Source organism: Cibotium barometz, chromosome 10, assembly GCF_041138505.1.
Source record: "Cibotium barometz isolate CiBa-2024 chromosome 10, ASM4113850v1, whole genome shotgun sequence".
NCBI lineage: Eukaryota > Viridiplantae > Streptophyta > Polypodiopsida > Cyatheales > Cibotiaceae > Cibotium > Cibotium barometz.
Window position 1 is genome coordinate 35,538,022 of NC_141055.1, and position 14,779 is coordinate 35,552,800.

The 14,779-nt window shown below is 45.4% G+C and overlaps 2 protein-coding genes across 4 annotated transcripts in view; both read right to left on the reverse strand.

The window, feature by feature from the left end:
- The window catches only part of RPC14 (RNApolymerase 14 kDa subunit), a 189,296-nt gene that overhangs the window by 1,608 nt on the left and 172,909 nt on the right, over positions 1-14,779 (reverse strand). The window lies entirely within an intron of this gene.
- On the reverse strand, positions 8,287-10,069 carry LOC147634837 (uncharacterized). The gene has a single exon (XM_086804025.1). The coding sequence runs from the start codon at positions 9,972-9,974 to the stop codon at positions 8,508-8,510; it is 1,467 nt and encodes a 488-aa protein (XP_086660151.1). The 5' UTR covers positions 9,975-10,069; the 3' UTR covers positions 8,287-8,507.

Below are 14,779 nucleotides of genomic sequence, written 5' to 3' on the forward strand. Positions count from 1 at the left end.
AAGGGGAAAAATCCACACTACGGACCTAAGCACCATCTAGGGTCAGTTGGGGATCCTGTCAAGAAAGGGACCAAGCTCCAAATCTGCACAAAAGCTGCAATGCACACACTCCTGTGCAGCACGAGCATTGGCAAAAATTACGCTCAACGGTCACAGAGTGTAGGATAAGTATGCCCACTTTGTGTTCGTGATCTCCACGAGGGCCCAGTGTAGGAAACCCGCATTTTCAGAGATTGTCAGCATGTGTGATTTGTTGGGAAGAGGGGGGGACAAGTGTGTGCAGGTAGAAAGAGGAGAGAGCAGCAGAATACATACACGCAGTATTGTACTGGGGGGGGGGGGGGGGGTGGTGTGCGGGGGTGCGGGGGCTGTTGTACTGAAGTCGACCTACTGAGGACAGCCCACAACTGCATTTAATGCTGGCCGACTTGTACTACTGCTGGATGAATGCCACACGTGAAACCTGTCCCAAACGCATGTTCTTTGCTGCCCGACTATTTCTACCCCTAGTCTGGCTGTTGATTGCTTGGGATATGTGCCCGGATGACCCGTAAGAGTGTTAGACATCATCATCTCCTTGCTGCTGGCTTCCTGTTTGGTGTCCTATTTTAGCCTCTAGGGCTGACCATGTTAGCTAGAGGGCTGGTCACCCCTCACATATTTTTCCCGTATTTTATCCCTACTTTATGGAGTCTTGGGCACTTTTTCCCTAGTTGTGAGCTGGTCAGCTGCCCTACATTTGGGCATATATAGGCGGGCATACCCTCACTCTTTTTTAGTGCTTAGCATTGTTTGTTGCAGTCCCTCACATACGAGGCTTTCTCCCCTCTTGCTCAGGACTTGTATTCTTGGTTGATGATATTGAGAGCAGGTTTACACCTGTGTTTCCTCTCCCTCTCTCTCTCTCACTCTCTCTCATGTGTTTCCACCTTCCCTTCTTCCACTGTGCATTCTATCATGGTATCAGAGCGCTGGTGATCTACAGTGTTGGATGCTCCCTCCTCTCCCTTCTCAGGTGGTCAGATCTGCGTTTTTTTTCTTCTCAGCATTGCTGCTGGTCAGCTGGTTCCCGGCTCTTCTTCTCAGCAGCCCGTGGTCTTCCTTCATCGGTTTGACCTCTGAGAACCCACTTCACACCTGTTTTCTGCACTGTTTTCAGGGCCGCAACACCTAGTGTGCTGCGTTTTTCTACAGGTGTTTTCTACAGCAGTTTTGCAGTGTTTTTCAGCAGCATCTTACCCCCCCCCCCAAGTGCTGGCCGCCTGTTCTGTGCAAGACACCAGCAGCATACTTGCTGCGTTTTTTCTCCTACAGGTTTTCTGATGTTGTTTGCTGATCTGAGGCTTGGTGGTACCATCTCTCTTTTGCTTTTCCATACTCTGCCCTATCTACTGCCCCGAATACCTCTGCATTTTCAGATTTGCAGCCATAGTTGCTGCGTTTTTCTGAATTGTTTTTGCTGGAAGCTCTACCTTCACCTGGGCTCCTCCCGTTGGACCCGAAGGTACCTTCTCTTCAACATTTTTCCTCATAGGAGGTGTGGACATTGGTTGGCCTGAATTTTCAGGTTTGCAGCCCTCTCTTGGTGCTGCGTTTTCTTCTCCAATGGAGACTAATCACTTGTAGAGGGGGTTTTGTTTGGATCGTGGTTTTGGTGGCAGTTTGGTACTTGAGGAGGACACTGAATCTCTGATTTCAGTCAGCATTTTGCTGATTTTGGAGCATCTATACCTCTGTTTTGTTCCAAGCCTACACGATTTCTCGGTTTCTTCATGTTCCTTGCCTTCTGTTGGCGGTGTAGTGCTTTTTTTTCCTAGATAGCAGTGTTTTGGCTGCGTTTGCTTCCCACGAGTTTTCTACACTCAGAGGGGGCCCATCTCCAGCTACTTCACTTGAGGATCAGTTTCGGGAGCTCTGGAGACTTTCTTATGTGACAGGAGGTTACAGATTTTTGGAGGAGAGTAGTGATCTTTTCAGAGATCCTGAGCAGAGTTTATTTTGTCCGAGTCTATGTTCTTTGCAGTGTTTGCAGAGAAAGGAGGGTGTTTTGCCAGTGTCACATGGATCACTTGTTTGTTGCTGATTCTTGGAATCTGATTCTACTTATGGAACAATCTTCTGCTCTCAGTGATGCTTTTGAGGACTTTGTTACCACTGCAGTTTATATTCCTGCTTCCCTTCCTCATTGTGAGGAGTCTACCTCTGCCTCTCTTTGTGATGCTTCTGAGGATGCCCCTCCCCCTGCTAGTTTGATGCGGTGTTTAGGTTCGTTGTTTTGGACGATGTACTTTTGGACCCGGTGTGATGTTTTGGATCTCCTAACCGTGGTTGGGGCACAGTGGTACTTCCAGAGTTTTTTGGATTTGGATTAGAATCAGGTTGGGATTGTACTAGTCCGACGACATCTTTTTTCAAGCCTTTCATCTAGCGATGCCCACGTCAGTGGAGTGTCCTTATGTACAACAATGGACAACTCATGGTACGGAGTTTGAGCAGATGGACCCCATCTTTTCTACAGAGTCTTTACATCTTGCGATGTCGACCTTTCCAAAGGATGCTTCTTTTCAGCATTTGGCAACTCTTGTTACAGAGTTTGAGCAGATAGACTCAAAGGGTTCCAGTGAGGAGTAGCTTGCTTCTCCCAGGATTGATTATCTGCAGGATCTGATCTTGGTTGGTTTTGAGGTTTTTCATACCTTCTCTAGGTTGGAAACACAACATACGACTTCGGGGAGTGTTCTTACACTTGGGTTTGGAACCATTATTTGGAGTAGCACATCACAGCCTTCATGTTGTTTTCTTCCAAAGGAGTGGTGTACCTGGCAGCTTGTTCTGTTGCTTTTGTAGCTGAGTTGCTGAGGAGATTGCTTGTGGAGCTTTCTTGGTACCTGTTTCTACAGTCTTTTATCTTTGATCGAGCACAGCATCTCTGGCTTGTTGGACTTCACTCAGCATCCGGTGCTGAGAGGGGGCCTTGCTGCTACTGGCTTCCTGTTTGGTGTCCTATTTTAGCCTCTAGGGCTGACCATGTTAGCTAGAGGGGCTAATCACCCCTCACATATTTTTTCCATATTTTATCCCCATTTTATGGAGTCTTGGGAACTTTTTCCCTAGTCATGAGCTGGTCGGCTGCCTACATCTGTGCATATATATCGCCAGGCATACCCTCACTCTTTTTTATTGCTTAGCATTGTTTGCTGCAGTCCCTCACATATGAGGCTTTCTCCCCTCTTGCTCGGGACTTGTATTCTTGGTTGATGATATTGAGAGCAAGTTTAAACCTTTGTTTCCTCTCCATCTCTCTCACTCTCTCCTGTGTTTCCACTTTTCCTTCTTCTCCTGTGCATTCTATCAAAGTGTGTCACATTCTCCCCCACTTGCATTGTAGCTGTCCTCAGCTGCATGGCATCCTGATAAGCTCTCAACAACAGGTGAGACTCATCTGTGAATTGATCCTCATTGAACCAGACTGTCTGCTGGAAAGGATAGCCCTTAGACTTGAGGAGATACTCTAGTTGCTTTTGACAAGAACCACTTGTACTGGTACAAAAAAACCAACTCATGTACCAAGACCTCCTATAATCCTCCATCCACCAACTGGGGTTCACCCTCATTTGGTAGAAAACTCACCTCTCATCCATGATACTCCACAAGGTTGCTTGAATGGAATACTAGATGCATCTTCCAATGGCTCACTAATTCCATCTTGAAGACTACATCACTAAGCTTCTTGATAAATTCTTAAATGGACATTTCTTTGTCGGAGCCATTTGTTGGAAGCAACCTCCTCTAACTCTTTGAGTTCATGAGTGGCCTAGAATAATATCACTTGATCCAAAGGCACGACTTTGAATGAACAACGGGACCTGGAGTGGAAACCGGTCCCTTGTGAGCCCCAATCCAGGATGAGTCAGCTAGGGTTCCACTCTAAGCCTCCAAGGTCAAGTGTACAAGTCCCGTACATGGTCTTGGTCAAGTGTGCAAGTCCCGCACATGAAGCAGCGCCAGTCAGTACTGTGAATCACCCTCTGGAATGATGATAGGTATTCCGGGTGTTCGGTTTGTAGCCAGATACCAGGCATTTGAGATAGAGCATAAAGTTGCTTGTAGGAGAAGAGATAGCCCTTAGGGCTACCCCAGAAAAGGGTTGTAACCCTCACCTATCAAGGGGGACCCCTTGTGAGCTATCCTTAGGGGCCAATGGCCCATAGTCCAAGAAGGGGCTAGGCCGTGGTCGGCCAGGCCTTGGGGCCTAGGCAGCCTGTTGGGCCAGCCCAGCAAGCGGCCAGCCTCAAGGCATAGTGGCCGCTAGCAGCTATATATACCTAGATGAATCCAGGAACATGCCCAAATTCACCTTATAAGAATGTGCAATTTATAACCTCATAGTAGTCATCCACAAGATAATAAACCATCAACTCCATCATGCATACTATGGACTAGATACTACGACATCCCCACTAACATCATCAGTGCCCAATAGTGGGTGTAAAACTTGGTATCAATATATGCTCCCACACACACACCCCCCACGCACACTCACACACACACATAAGAGCATACATTCATACAAAGGTCTGTGTACTTGTGCATTGTCCGGCAGCTTAGTCTGGACAACGCACAAGGTGGCCAGCCCAATAGGAAAAGGCAGCCAGATCATGGGCAGAAAAGGCACTTATTAAAAGGGTTTTGATGCAGGTCATGGGAGATAAATTAGCAGGCCGACCCCTGTTCTACCCACCAACCAGCATCGTAAGGCTCTATAAAAGCATAGGCTTGCATCTTATTTGAGCGTCTCATAATTCACAAGGGGCTGCAGAATTCCAAGGGCCACGACAGCCAAAGGGAAGCCTAAAACCAAGGTGAAGGTTGAAGGTGAAGAGTCAGAAGATCACAGATTTGCATCATTCTAATAAAGCAAAAACACCATCCGTGGTGGGGGGCCTATAGAGGGTATTCGGGACCCAATACTGTGTCCAACTCTCTCTCTCTCTCTCTCTCTCTCTCTCTCTCTCTCTCTCTCTATGCATAATGAGGAATGAGGATGTATGCATAATGTGGCAACTAATGTGAGGGGATCCCTTCAGTCCATCTCATCACTCTGTATTATCAAGATGACAAGCGCATTAGAAACACAACTCAAGAAATTGATTGAAGATAGAAAGAAAGAAGCTGACAAAAGCTTGAACATAGTTCACAAGTCTCTTCTGGACAGTATCAACCGCCTGGAGGAAGAGAACATAGTTCAAAAGTCTCTTCTGGACCATATCAACTGTCTGGAAGAAGAGAACATAGTTCAAAAGTCTCTTTTGGTCCCTATCAACCACCTAGATGAAGAGAACACACAACTCAAAACACAGATTAAGGCAATACAAGATACAGAGGAGCATTTAAAAAATGAGATACAAAACCTTTGAACAGAACTAAAACAGGTAAAAGAAAGTGGGCGGAAGGAAGGGGAAATGCCCCCCAAAGTGATCGCAAACGTACAGAACTAAAGAAAGCCCATGAGGAACTCAAGCTTACAATGACATTGGCTGTCGCAGAAACAGTAGAGAAAATGGAAACCTCTAAGAAAGCATGGGTTGACGCAGTTAAGAATGAAGTACAACAGGAAACAGAGGGAGCATGGACTATTGTTAATCGGAAATCAAAAGCGGTCTCTCTCAAGGAAGTAGACCTCGTCAATACTACATTGACGGAGGAAAAGATGAGTAAGGCTCGAAAGCTTAATGTGAGAGTCACTGGCATCAACGAAAAGGCTGGTACCTCACCTGATGAAGATGGCAAGGCATTATGTACAAAACTTGGGTACAAAGAACATGACCCCACCCCCTTTGCCAAGGCATGGCGAGCAGGCACGGACCTTACAAGAGAACGAGCACTTATCCTTCAATTTGAGGATGACACTAAGAGGATCATGTCAAATCCCCATAGGATCTCCTCGTAGAACGCTCCAAGTACAAGACTCGAAACCTGCAAAAAAACCAAACAAACGTGAAGGGGGTGCAGACTCACCTCCCAACCTTGACAGCCATGGGTAAGCCCACAAGTCTTGGTTGTCCCCATCGAGCCACGAGCTGAGCTAACTAGATGGACGTACCGACCAATCTCTACCTCGTGACGTCCCATACCGCCACGGAGCTACCCTCGCAGGCCTCGAGACTACTGCCGGCCTCGGCTGCATAAAGCAGGTGCGCGTCTGCACTAGATCCAGGCTCCTGACCATAGAACACACGCGAGACTCTATGAACTAATGACTAACCTTGGCCACCCTTTTATAGGCTCTTGGCCAGTCATCGGGCATCCACACTTGGACGCCCGCCCGTTAGTCTATCCCTAACTCAGCTCACCAATAAGCCTGCCTAGCTCCAAGCTTCCCCAAACCTCGAAGCTAGTCTTGTGTGCGTGTAGCACATGGTAGATACACACTGTGCACAAGACATACTCCCCTTCCTCTAAGAGCTCCCTCTTGAGCTTACCAAAAAGCCAGGGTAGTCTCTCTGAAGGGTAGTCAATGTCTCCCATGTAGCGTCCTCCTCAACACGATCCTTCCACTTGATCTTGTATTCCGTGATAAGAGTATTACGCAATCATCTTTCACGAAATCCAAGAATCTTTTCCGGTTCGTGTGGAACAAATGTCATGTCCTCGACATCTATAATTTCTTGAGGAGTAACTAATACTTCCTTAAGTCTACTGACATGAAATACAAGATGAACTTTCACACATGAGAAGGCAAATCCAATTCATATTGATGCAACTGAACCAATCCGTCGTGTAATACGAAATGGTCCACAGTATCTAGGGGATAATTTTGGGGATCGACCTATCCGTAAAGTCTCGGAATCTTTGGGAACTCGCAAATACACCATCGTTCCTTCAGAGAATTCTCTGGGTGAACGATGTCTATTAGAATAAAATCTGTCTCTATCTTGAGCACTTCTAATAGATTCCTTCGCAACTTGTAACATTTCTTGCATATCTTGCAAAAAATTACGTGCTGCATCATGCTGAAGTCTTGAAAATCCCACTGTAACAGGTGATCTAGGTTGAAAACCATACATAAGCATGAAAGGACTAAAACCTGTACTCGTATGCTTTGTACTGTTATATGCCAATACTAACATAGGAAGATAATCCTCCCATGAACTCTGTCTTTTGGATACATATGCTCGAAGCATATCCTCCAAAATCTGATTCACTCTTTCAGTCTGGCCATCAGATTGATGATGATATGAGGAATTCAAATTCAAAGTTGTTTCCAACTTCTCAAAAACAAGTCTCCAAAAGTCACTTGTAAACTATCACTGACTATGTCCTGCGGCGGTAACCCGTATAGTCTAAACAATCGCTCGATAAACTGCCGTGCTAATTACATAGCTGTAATGGTCTTCCGTGTCGGTAAAAATCTTGCTATTTTTGTCAAGCGATCTACCACAACCCAAATAGAATCGTGGCCTTGGCTTGTTCTTGGCAATCCGGTAATAAAATCCATGGAAATACTTTTCCATTTATTACCTGGGATTTGCAAAGGATGCAACACCTAGCCTGTCTAAAGCGTTTAGCTTTATTTGCTTGAGAAACTTGACACTTGAGAACATAATCTTCTACATACTCTTTCATCTTTGGCCAATAAAAAGTGTGTTTCACTAACGATAATGTCCTGTGTACCCTAGGGTGTCCAATAGAAGGGGCGTCGTCACACTGCTTAAGAATCTTGGACCTAATGTCCGGGATCTGTGGTACACAAATTTTGTCATTACGGAATAGTAAACCATCCCAAATCATCCACTGACCTCTTGCAGCCTGAATGGTAGGCTGCTCAGTCATTGAGTCTTGGTCAATCAATGAGCTCCCGTCCTGGATCTTCTGCCAAAATCGACCAAAATAACTATCAGTCCTGCAAAGCCCTCTCAATGACTGAAATAAGTCAGTAGAAATCTCGGTGAACGACAAAGTATTCATCTCTCTAATCCGACTAAGCGCATCTGCGACACTAGTCATGGACCCCTTTCGATAACGAATTTTAAAATCAAAATCTTGCATTAATTCAGCCCATCGAGCTTTCCTTCCTCTCAAATCATCGGCATTACACACATACTTGATTGACTGATGATTAGTCAATACCACAAACTTGGAGCCATATAAATAATTGTTGGACCGATGCGGGAGTGGAGCAAGCACACACGAGAGAGAAAGAGAGGGAGAAGGAGGAGAGTAGACACGAGAGATGGGGGGTGGAGCTATCCACTGTCTCAACCAAGAGAGAGTGAGCGCCTTATTCACTAACTAAAAGAATAAGGAGATGTGTGTACATAAGTGGGCGGCTGGACACTGGGTGCAGGCACACTGCCTTTACCCAACATTCTCCCACTAAAGGCTATGTGCCGATAAGTGGAGAGAAAAACTAGCCTACAACTAGTATATACAAGAGGTGAGAGAAGACGGCTCTCAACCTACGCCCACTGGCTCACTCCAAGTACGTGCATGCACCTGTATGCGCTCTAGCGACCACTCAGAGTGCGCAACACTGCTAGAGCGTACATGCACCTCATGCAGGTATCTAGTAAGGACCTACAAAGCTCCACAATGCACAATGCCAGTGTCAGCCCCACCGAACGGCTAACAACTCCCACTGCAAATGCACCAACCGCATAAGCAAGATCAGGTCTCGAGACCAAAAGGTCAGACATGAGAGACCCGAAAGCTGACGAAACCTGCACTATCTCAGCCAACCTATCACTGTCAGCAACCTCAGTGCCATATGCATCCTCAGGATCTACCTGTCCATGCATCACAATGTCAGCATCATCTGGCAAAGGCATATAAGACGAGAATGACTGCAAAACCGAAGAATCAGCACCACTGCAATCATTCGGCCACTGTATGGCCTCTCCGATACTCTGCTGTGACTCACTAGCGCAAAGATGCTCTACCTGTCTATACATAGACGTATCATGCACAGCTGACTCTACCTGCTCGACCAATGTCTGAGCGTCCTGTGACTCGTCTGACATAAGCATGTCAAAGAACTCTAAGTCACTCATCTCCGTCAAAGGAGGCATCTCCGTCCTAGGAGGAATAATCTGCTGTGCCTCACTAGAGCACTCCCGCTCTACATGTCCGCACACAAACATGTCCTGCACAGCTAGATCTCCCTGCTCGACTAACGTGTGAGCATCCTGCTCAATCAATGTCTGAGCATCCTGCAGCGCATCTGCAAAAGAGACACGTCTCGTCTCTCGCTTTCCACATGGCTGCAATATCACAGAGACTACACCGTCTCCAAAATGAGAAACATGCAAAGGGTATACCACACCACTCCTGGCACCTCTCGCAATAACCAGCGAACCCAAATGCATCTGGAAAGACCGCTCTCTAACCAGTACCTGACAACCAGTGTCTCTCAACTGTCTCACTGAAATGAGACTCTGTCCTCCCAAATCTGGAACATAGCGCACATGACTAAGTGTGTACAGAACACCACTAGGCAATGACAAGCATATGTCTCCTGCACCTGCGATCTCATACACTGAGCCATGTAGATGCATACAACCAAGTCTCCCACTAGAAAATGTGCTAAACCACTCACGATGAGACGTGACATGAAACATAGCATCTGCATCTAGCAACCAACGTGGAGAAAGTGAGCATCCATCAAAGTATGCAGGAGGAACACTAGAGGCAAAGGTGACATCACCGTCACTGGCGTACTCAGTCACTGTAGCTGCCTCTCTCACCTGTGTCAAAGGAGTCTGCGCATCATGCATACATCTCCGTCTCTGTTGCCTCATACGCCTGAAGCAACGACGCCTAATGTGCCCTGTGTGGCCACAATGCCAACAGCGCATATGATGGGAAGAACGAGAATGATGTGTATGAGACCTCAACGTCTCAACCTCTGGCAACAATGATTGCTCATCTGTATCAGGAACACGGACAACAACATGCTGGACAGAATCCAGAGCCATGTGTGTGCAAGGAAACACTGAACAACAAGACAAGCAACCAATGCGCACAACTATATGTGGCGGATGCGGAATCCTCGACGCAATCCAAACCACAAGATGCCTGCCAACAAGAATAACCTGCAAACCTCGTAGCAAACCACTGTGCTACTCGCACCAAACTGTGCTCAACACTACAAGTCCAATGGCAATATCAAGGCATCAAAACAAGCTGGCTGTATACACTGCCAAAACCTCTATGAGCAACGAATGCTCGAGAATACCACAATCTCCCACTCGAGAGCAAGCGTAGCGAAATACACGCTACCAATCAATGGCACAAAGAGGCTAGCTGCAAATTTTGACAAAATTTCGGCAACATAACGGCAGTAAATGGCCAAAAAACCAAAATAACCAGCCAAGGCAAAAATAGCCCAAAACTAAAGGTGTAAAGCTCTCAAAAGAGCACAACCAAGTCTCAACGCAAAGTATCACTGCGGAGAATCACACTGCATCTGACATAGGTGACCAGACACTATGCATGGGTCCTATGGTGCTCGCGGGATCGCTCCAGTACCTGTATCACCGAAAGGATCCCGGACATGGGTATCCCCCAGCTCAATGTAAACCTCACTCGACCCTCAACAATGGCTGCAATCCAATCAGCTGACTAAATAGTACATGTCCTCAATGACCATACATAGGGCTATCCACAATGCCAAAGAGCTATCACAGCTCACAAATGCGTATGGCAAAGCCCAAAACTGTCAGCACACACAATGCCAAGCACGGCAACAAGCAACCAAAGAGGCAAACACTGCCAACGTCAAGTGTACCAAGGCATGAGCTGTCAAGGCATATAACTAAGCATATGTCCCACTGAGCATAGAATGCCAAACACGGCAACTCTGACCCAAAGTCTGTCACTGTCAACAATGCATACACTGTGTCTCGGAGCTCAACAGGGCATCCACTGCTCTAAGCCAACACACTGGGCACCAAGAGCATACACGCTGCCAAACTGCAACCTGTGGACTGGAGAAAACTCCAACAACGGCACCTGTGCTCGTAGGAGACAACAAAGCTATGGTCATGCATGAGAAAAACTCAACTCACTGTAAGAGGAGCATGCATAAAGACCACAAATAACTCCACCTGCAAGCCTGCAACACGCTCAAAAGCGAGACCCACAATAGGCATACATCTCTACCAGTAATCGTGTCCTGTCAACCTGCCACAAAATGCACAATACGGCCACGCTACACAACCTGTAGCTCAAAGACAAGACCTGGCGAGATACCTGCAACCTGTCAATGCTCATAAAAGAGCACACAAAACCTGTCTCACGTAATCGGCATACATGTCCTGCAAATCATTGCTCTAAGCATACATATCCTGTGCGAAGAGCATCATCGCTCGTGCATGAGCAGAATCCAAAGCTCACCACATTTCACGTACATGAGCACTAGAGCAAATCAGCCCCAAAGCTGCAAAACATAGTACCGGGAACCTGTGAAAAACGTCAAAATTGGAGATCCGAAATGCACACAGCTGCTGCAGAAAATTCTGTGATCAGAATAAGGTCAAATGAACACCACCATTGCGTTCGGAACGTGCCAAAACCCCAAAAAAGACTCTCGGGTTGCGCAGGTCTGAGTTCGTATGAGGGATTTATGGCCAAAAAAGTGATTTTCGGGCCAAAAAATGCACCTGCGGAAATCTGTTTCTGCAATCCTCCTCTCAGGACCCTTCAACAAGTCGGTCATCGGTAGTGTGAGCTGAGAGTACTCCCGCACAGATTTCCGAAGAAAAACAACAAAACCGAGAAAAGAACGAAGTTGTCTCACTGTCTGTGGTATAGGCCAGGCCAGAACCTTTTGAACTCGGTCATAGTCAATGCTCAATCCATCTCTAGTGATCTTGTGTCCCAAGAAAATGATGTCTATCATGAAAAACTCACATTTACTTAATTTAGCGTACAATCGATTCTGTCTAAAAATAGTTAAGACAATCGTGAGGTGTCTAACGTGATCCTCAAGAGTACGACTATATATTAAAATATCATCCAGGAATACAACCACAAATTTTTTCAAATGTTCACGAAAAAGATCGTTCATTATTTCCTAGAAAGTGGCTAGAGCATTGGTTAACCCAAAAGGTAAGTCGAGAAACTCGTAATGGCCATACCTAGTCCGAAAGGCGGTTCTTTTGACATGCCTTTCATGAATACGTAATATAAACCTTGAGAGCGTGAATCACAGCATAAAGCTCCTTCTTAAGGGTTGGCCAACGAAATTGAGTGTCGTCTAGCTTTTTACTCTCAAAAGCAATAAGTCTACAATCTTGCAATAGAGCAGTCTCGATTGCATAGTCAATGGCATCAGTTTCAAGAACATACGGCCGACTAGGATCGAGTAATGCTAAGATAAGTGCTTCCTTGACTTTATCTTTCAAAAGTCTGAAGGCCATATCTAGATCGTTATTCCAAGTGATAGGCTGATTCGACTTACGTCCTCGATCTTTCAACAAGTCGGTCATCGGTAGTGTGAGCTGAGAGTACTCTCGCACAGATTTTCGAAGAAAAACAACAAAACTGAGAAAAGAACGAAGTTATCTCACTGTCTGCAGTATCAGCCAAGCCAAGACCTTCTGAACTCGGTCATAGTCAATGCTCAACCCATCTCTAGTGATCTTGTGTCCCAAGTAAATGATTTCTGTCATAAAAAACTCACATTTACTTAATTTAGCATACAGTCGATTCTGTCTTAAAATAGTTAAGACAATCGTGAGGTGTCTAACATGATCCTCAAGAGTACGACTATATACCAAAATATCATCCAGGAACATCACCACAAATTTCTCTAAATATTCACGAAAAAGATCGTTCATCATTTACTAGAAAGTGGCTGGAGCATTGGTTAACCCAAAAGGTAATACGAGAAACTCGTAATGGCCATACCTAGTCCAAAAGGCATTTCTTTCGATATGCCCTTCATGAATACGTATCTGGTGATAGCCAATACGCAAATCTATCTTTGTGAAATACTTCGCTCTGGCTAACCGGTCAATCACGTCATCTGAACTAGGGAGAGGATAACGGTTCTTAATTGTCAGCTTGTTCAATCTCTTGTAATCTACACATTCTCCATATGTTGTCCTTCTTTCTCCTAAGCAACACACGTGCACTCCAAGGTGATTTACTTGGACGGATCTGGCGCATCCTCAAATAATCTTCGGCCAACTCATCTTCCTCAGCTTGGCTCATCCTGTAAGGTGGAATACTAACAAGGTGAGTACCAAGGACCAGGTCAATACGATAATCTACTGCCCTTTCAGGTGGTAAGCCCGATGGCAGTTCCTTAGGAAATACATCTTGAAACAAATCAAGTATCTTCTTTAATTCTTTGCTTTCAAACACACTTAATTCATTGAAATCCATAGTAGGTATGAGAAATGAAGAAAGTGGAATCAAGACACAATGGAAAGCACTATACAAAGAAGAATCCATTATATTACCAAAATCAACTGTATGTACAAGAGGTCCCTGAGAGGGATGTATACAATCACCTAAGATACTATACTGGGTGTTCCTATGTTTAAAAGAAAAAGTATGACTAGTCCAATCTATTTGGACTTGAAGAGTCTTAAACCACTCAATCCCTAATAACAAGTCTACATGCTCTAGATGCATAATATAGCACTCCAAAGTATCTTCGTAGTTCTGAATCCGGATCGGTAGCTTCTCCACCTTTCGATCCCGTACTTGCCGACCTGCAGGTAGGCATACCTCATAGGTATGATCGTTGGGTGTTGTGTCAAGACTCAATTTCTGCACAAGTTTGTAATTAACAAAGTTGTGTGAGTTGCCAAGGTCCAGAAGAATGTGGATTTGATGGCCATTCACTTCTCCATAAACTCGAAGAAGATCATGCAAGCCAAAAACTTTAGAGTTGAACAGACAATTTGTTTCGGGCACTCGTTACGCATATGTCCTTTTTCTTCGCAGATAAAGCAACGTCCCTCCTTGAGCTTCGAAGCCTTAAGGAGACGCTTTTTCTTTGCTGGGGTCGAAGTAGAATTCTTCGAAGGTTGGTCCGAAGACTTTCCTTCTGTCGTGTTAGCCATCGGTGCGGAGAACTTCCTTTTGTGCTTGTTCCCCTACTCAGTCACGGGTTTAGATTTGGAAGAGACCATTGTATCATCATAGATACGAGCGGAATGAATGGCCTCATCCAAAGTTTTGCATTTGTTGTTTTTAACCTGTAAACGGTATGAGTCGAGTAAACCGGCTACGAAGAAACCCAATAGAGTAGTAGAATCCATCTTCGTAACTTTCATCGCAAGTCTCTATATTTCTGGAGATAGACCTCATAAGTGAGGTTCTGTGAGGTCATAGTCAAAGTAGCAAACCGAGCAACAATATCATAGTCATCCTCTTTCTTGAGGAATTCTTTCTTAAAGACTTCTTCGAATTGTGCCCAAGTCATTGGTTTAGGGTTGAGTTCTTTCCACCAAAGCAAAGCTTTGCCTGAGAGGAAACCTACTGCTAATTGGATCTTTTTGCCATCGTCATATGGATGAAATTGAAAATGGACTTACCACTTATGTAGCCAAGTGTCCACTATCTCTTTGGTACACTGCTTTTGCTCGCCCCCAAACTGTTCCGAAGTGATATTGGGGTCTAAAGCAGATGCCAAAGTATCCATAACCGAAAAAGTAGATAGGGTAGTGGTCAACAAAGAGATGGAGTTTTGCAAAGCCTGCATTTGCGCGGCGATTTGTGCTTGATGTTCCGAGGAAGAAGCTTCGAGAGTAACTTTAAACTCTTG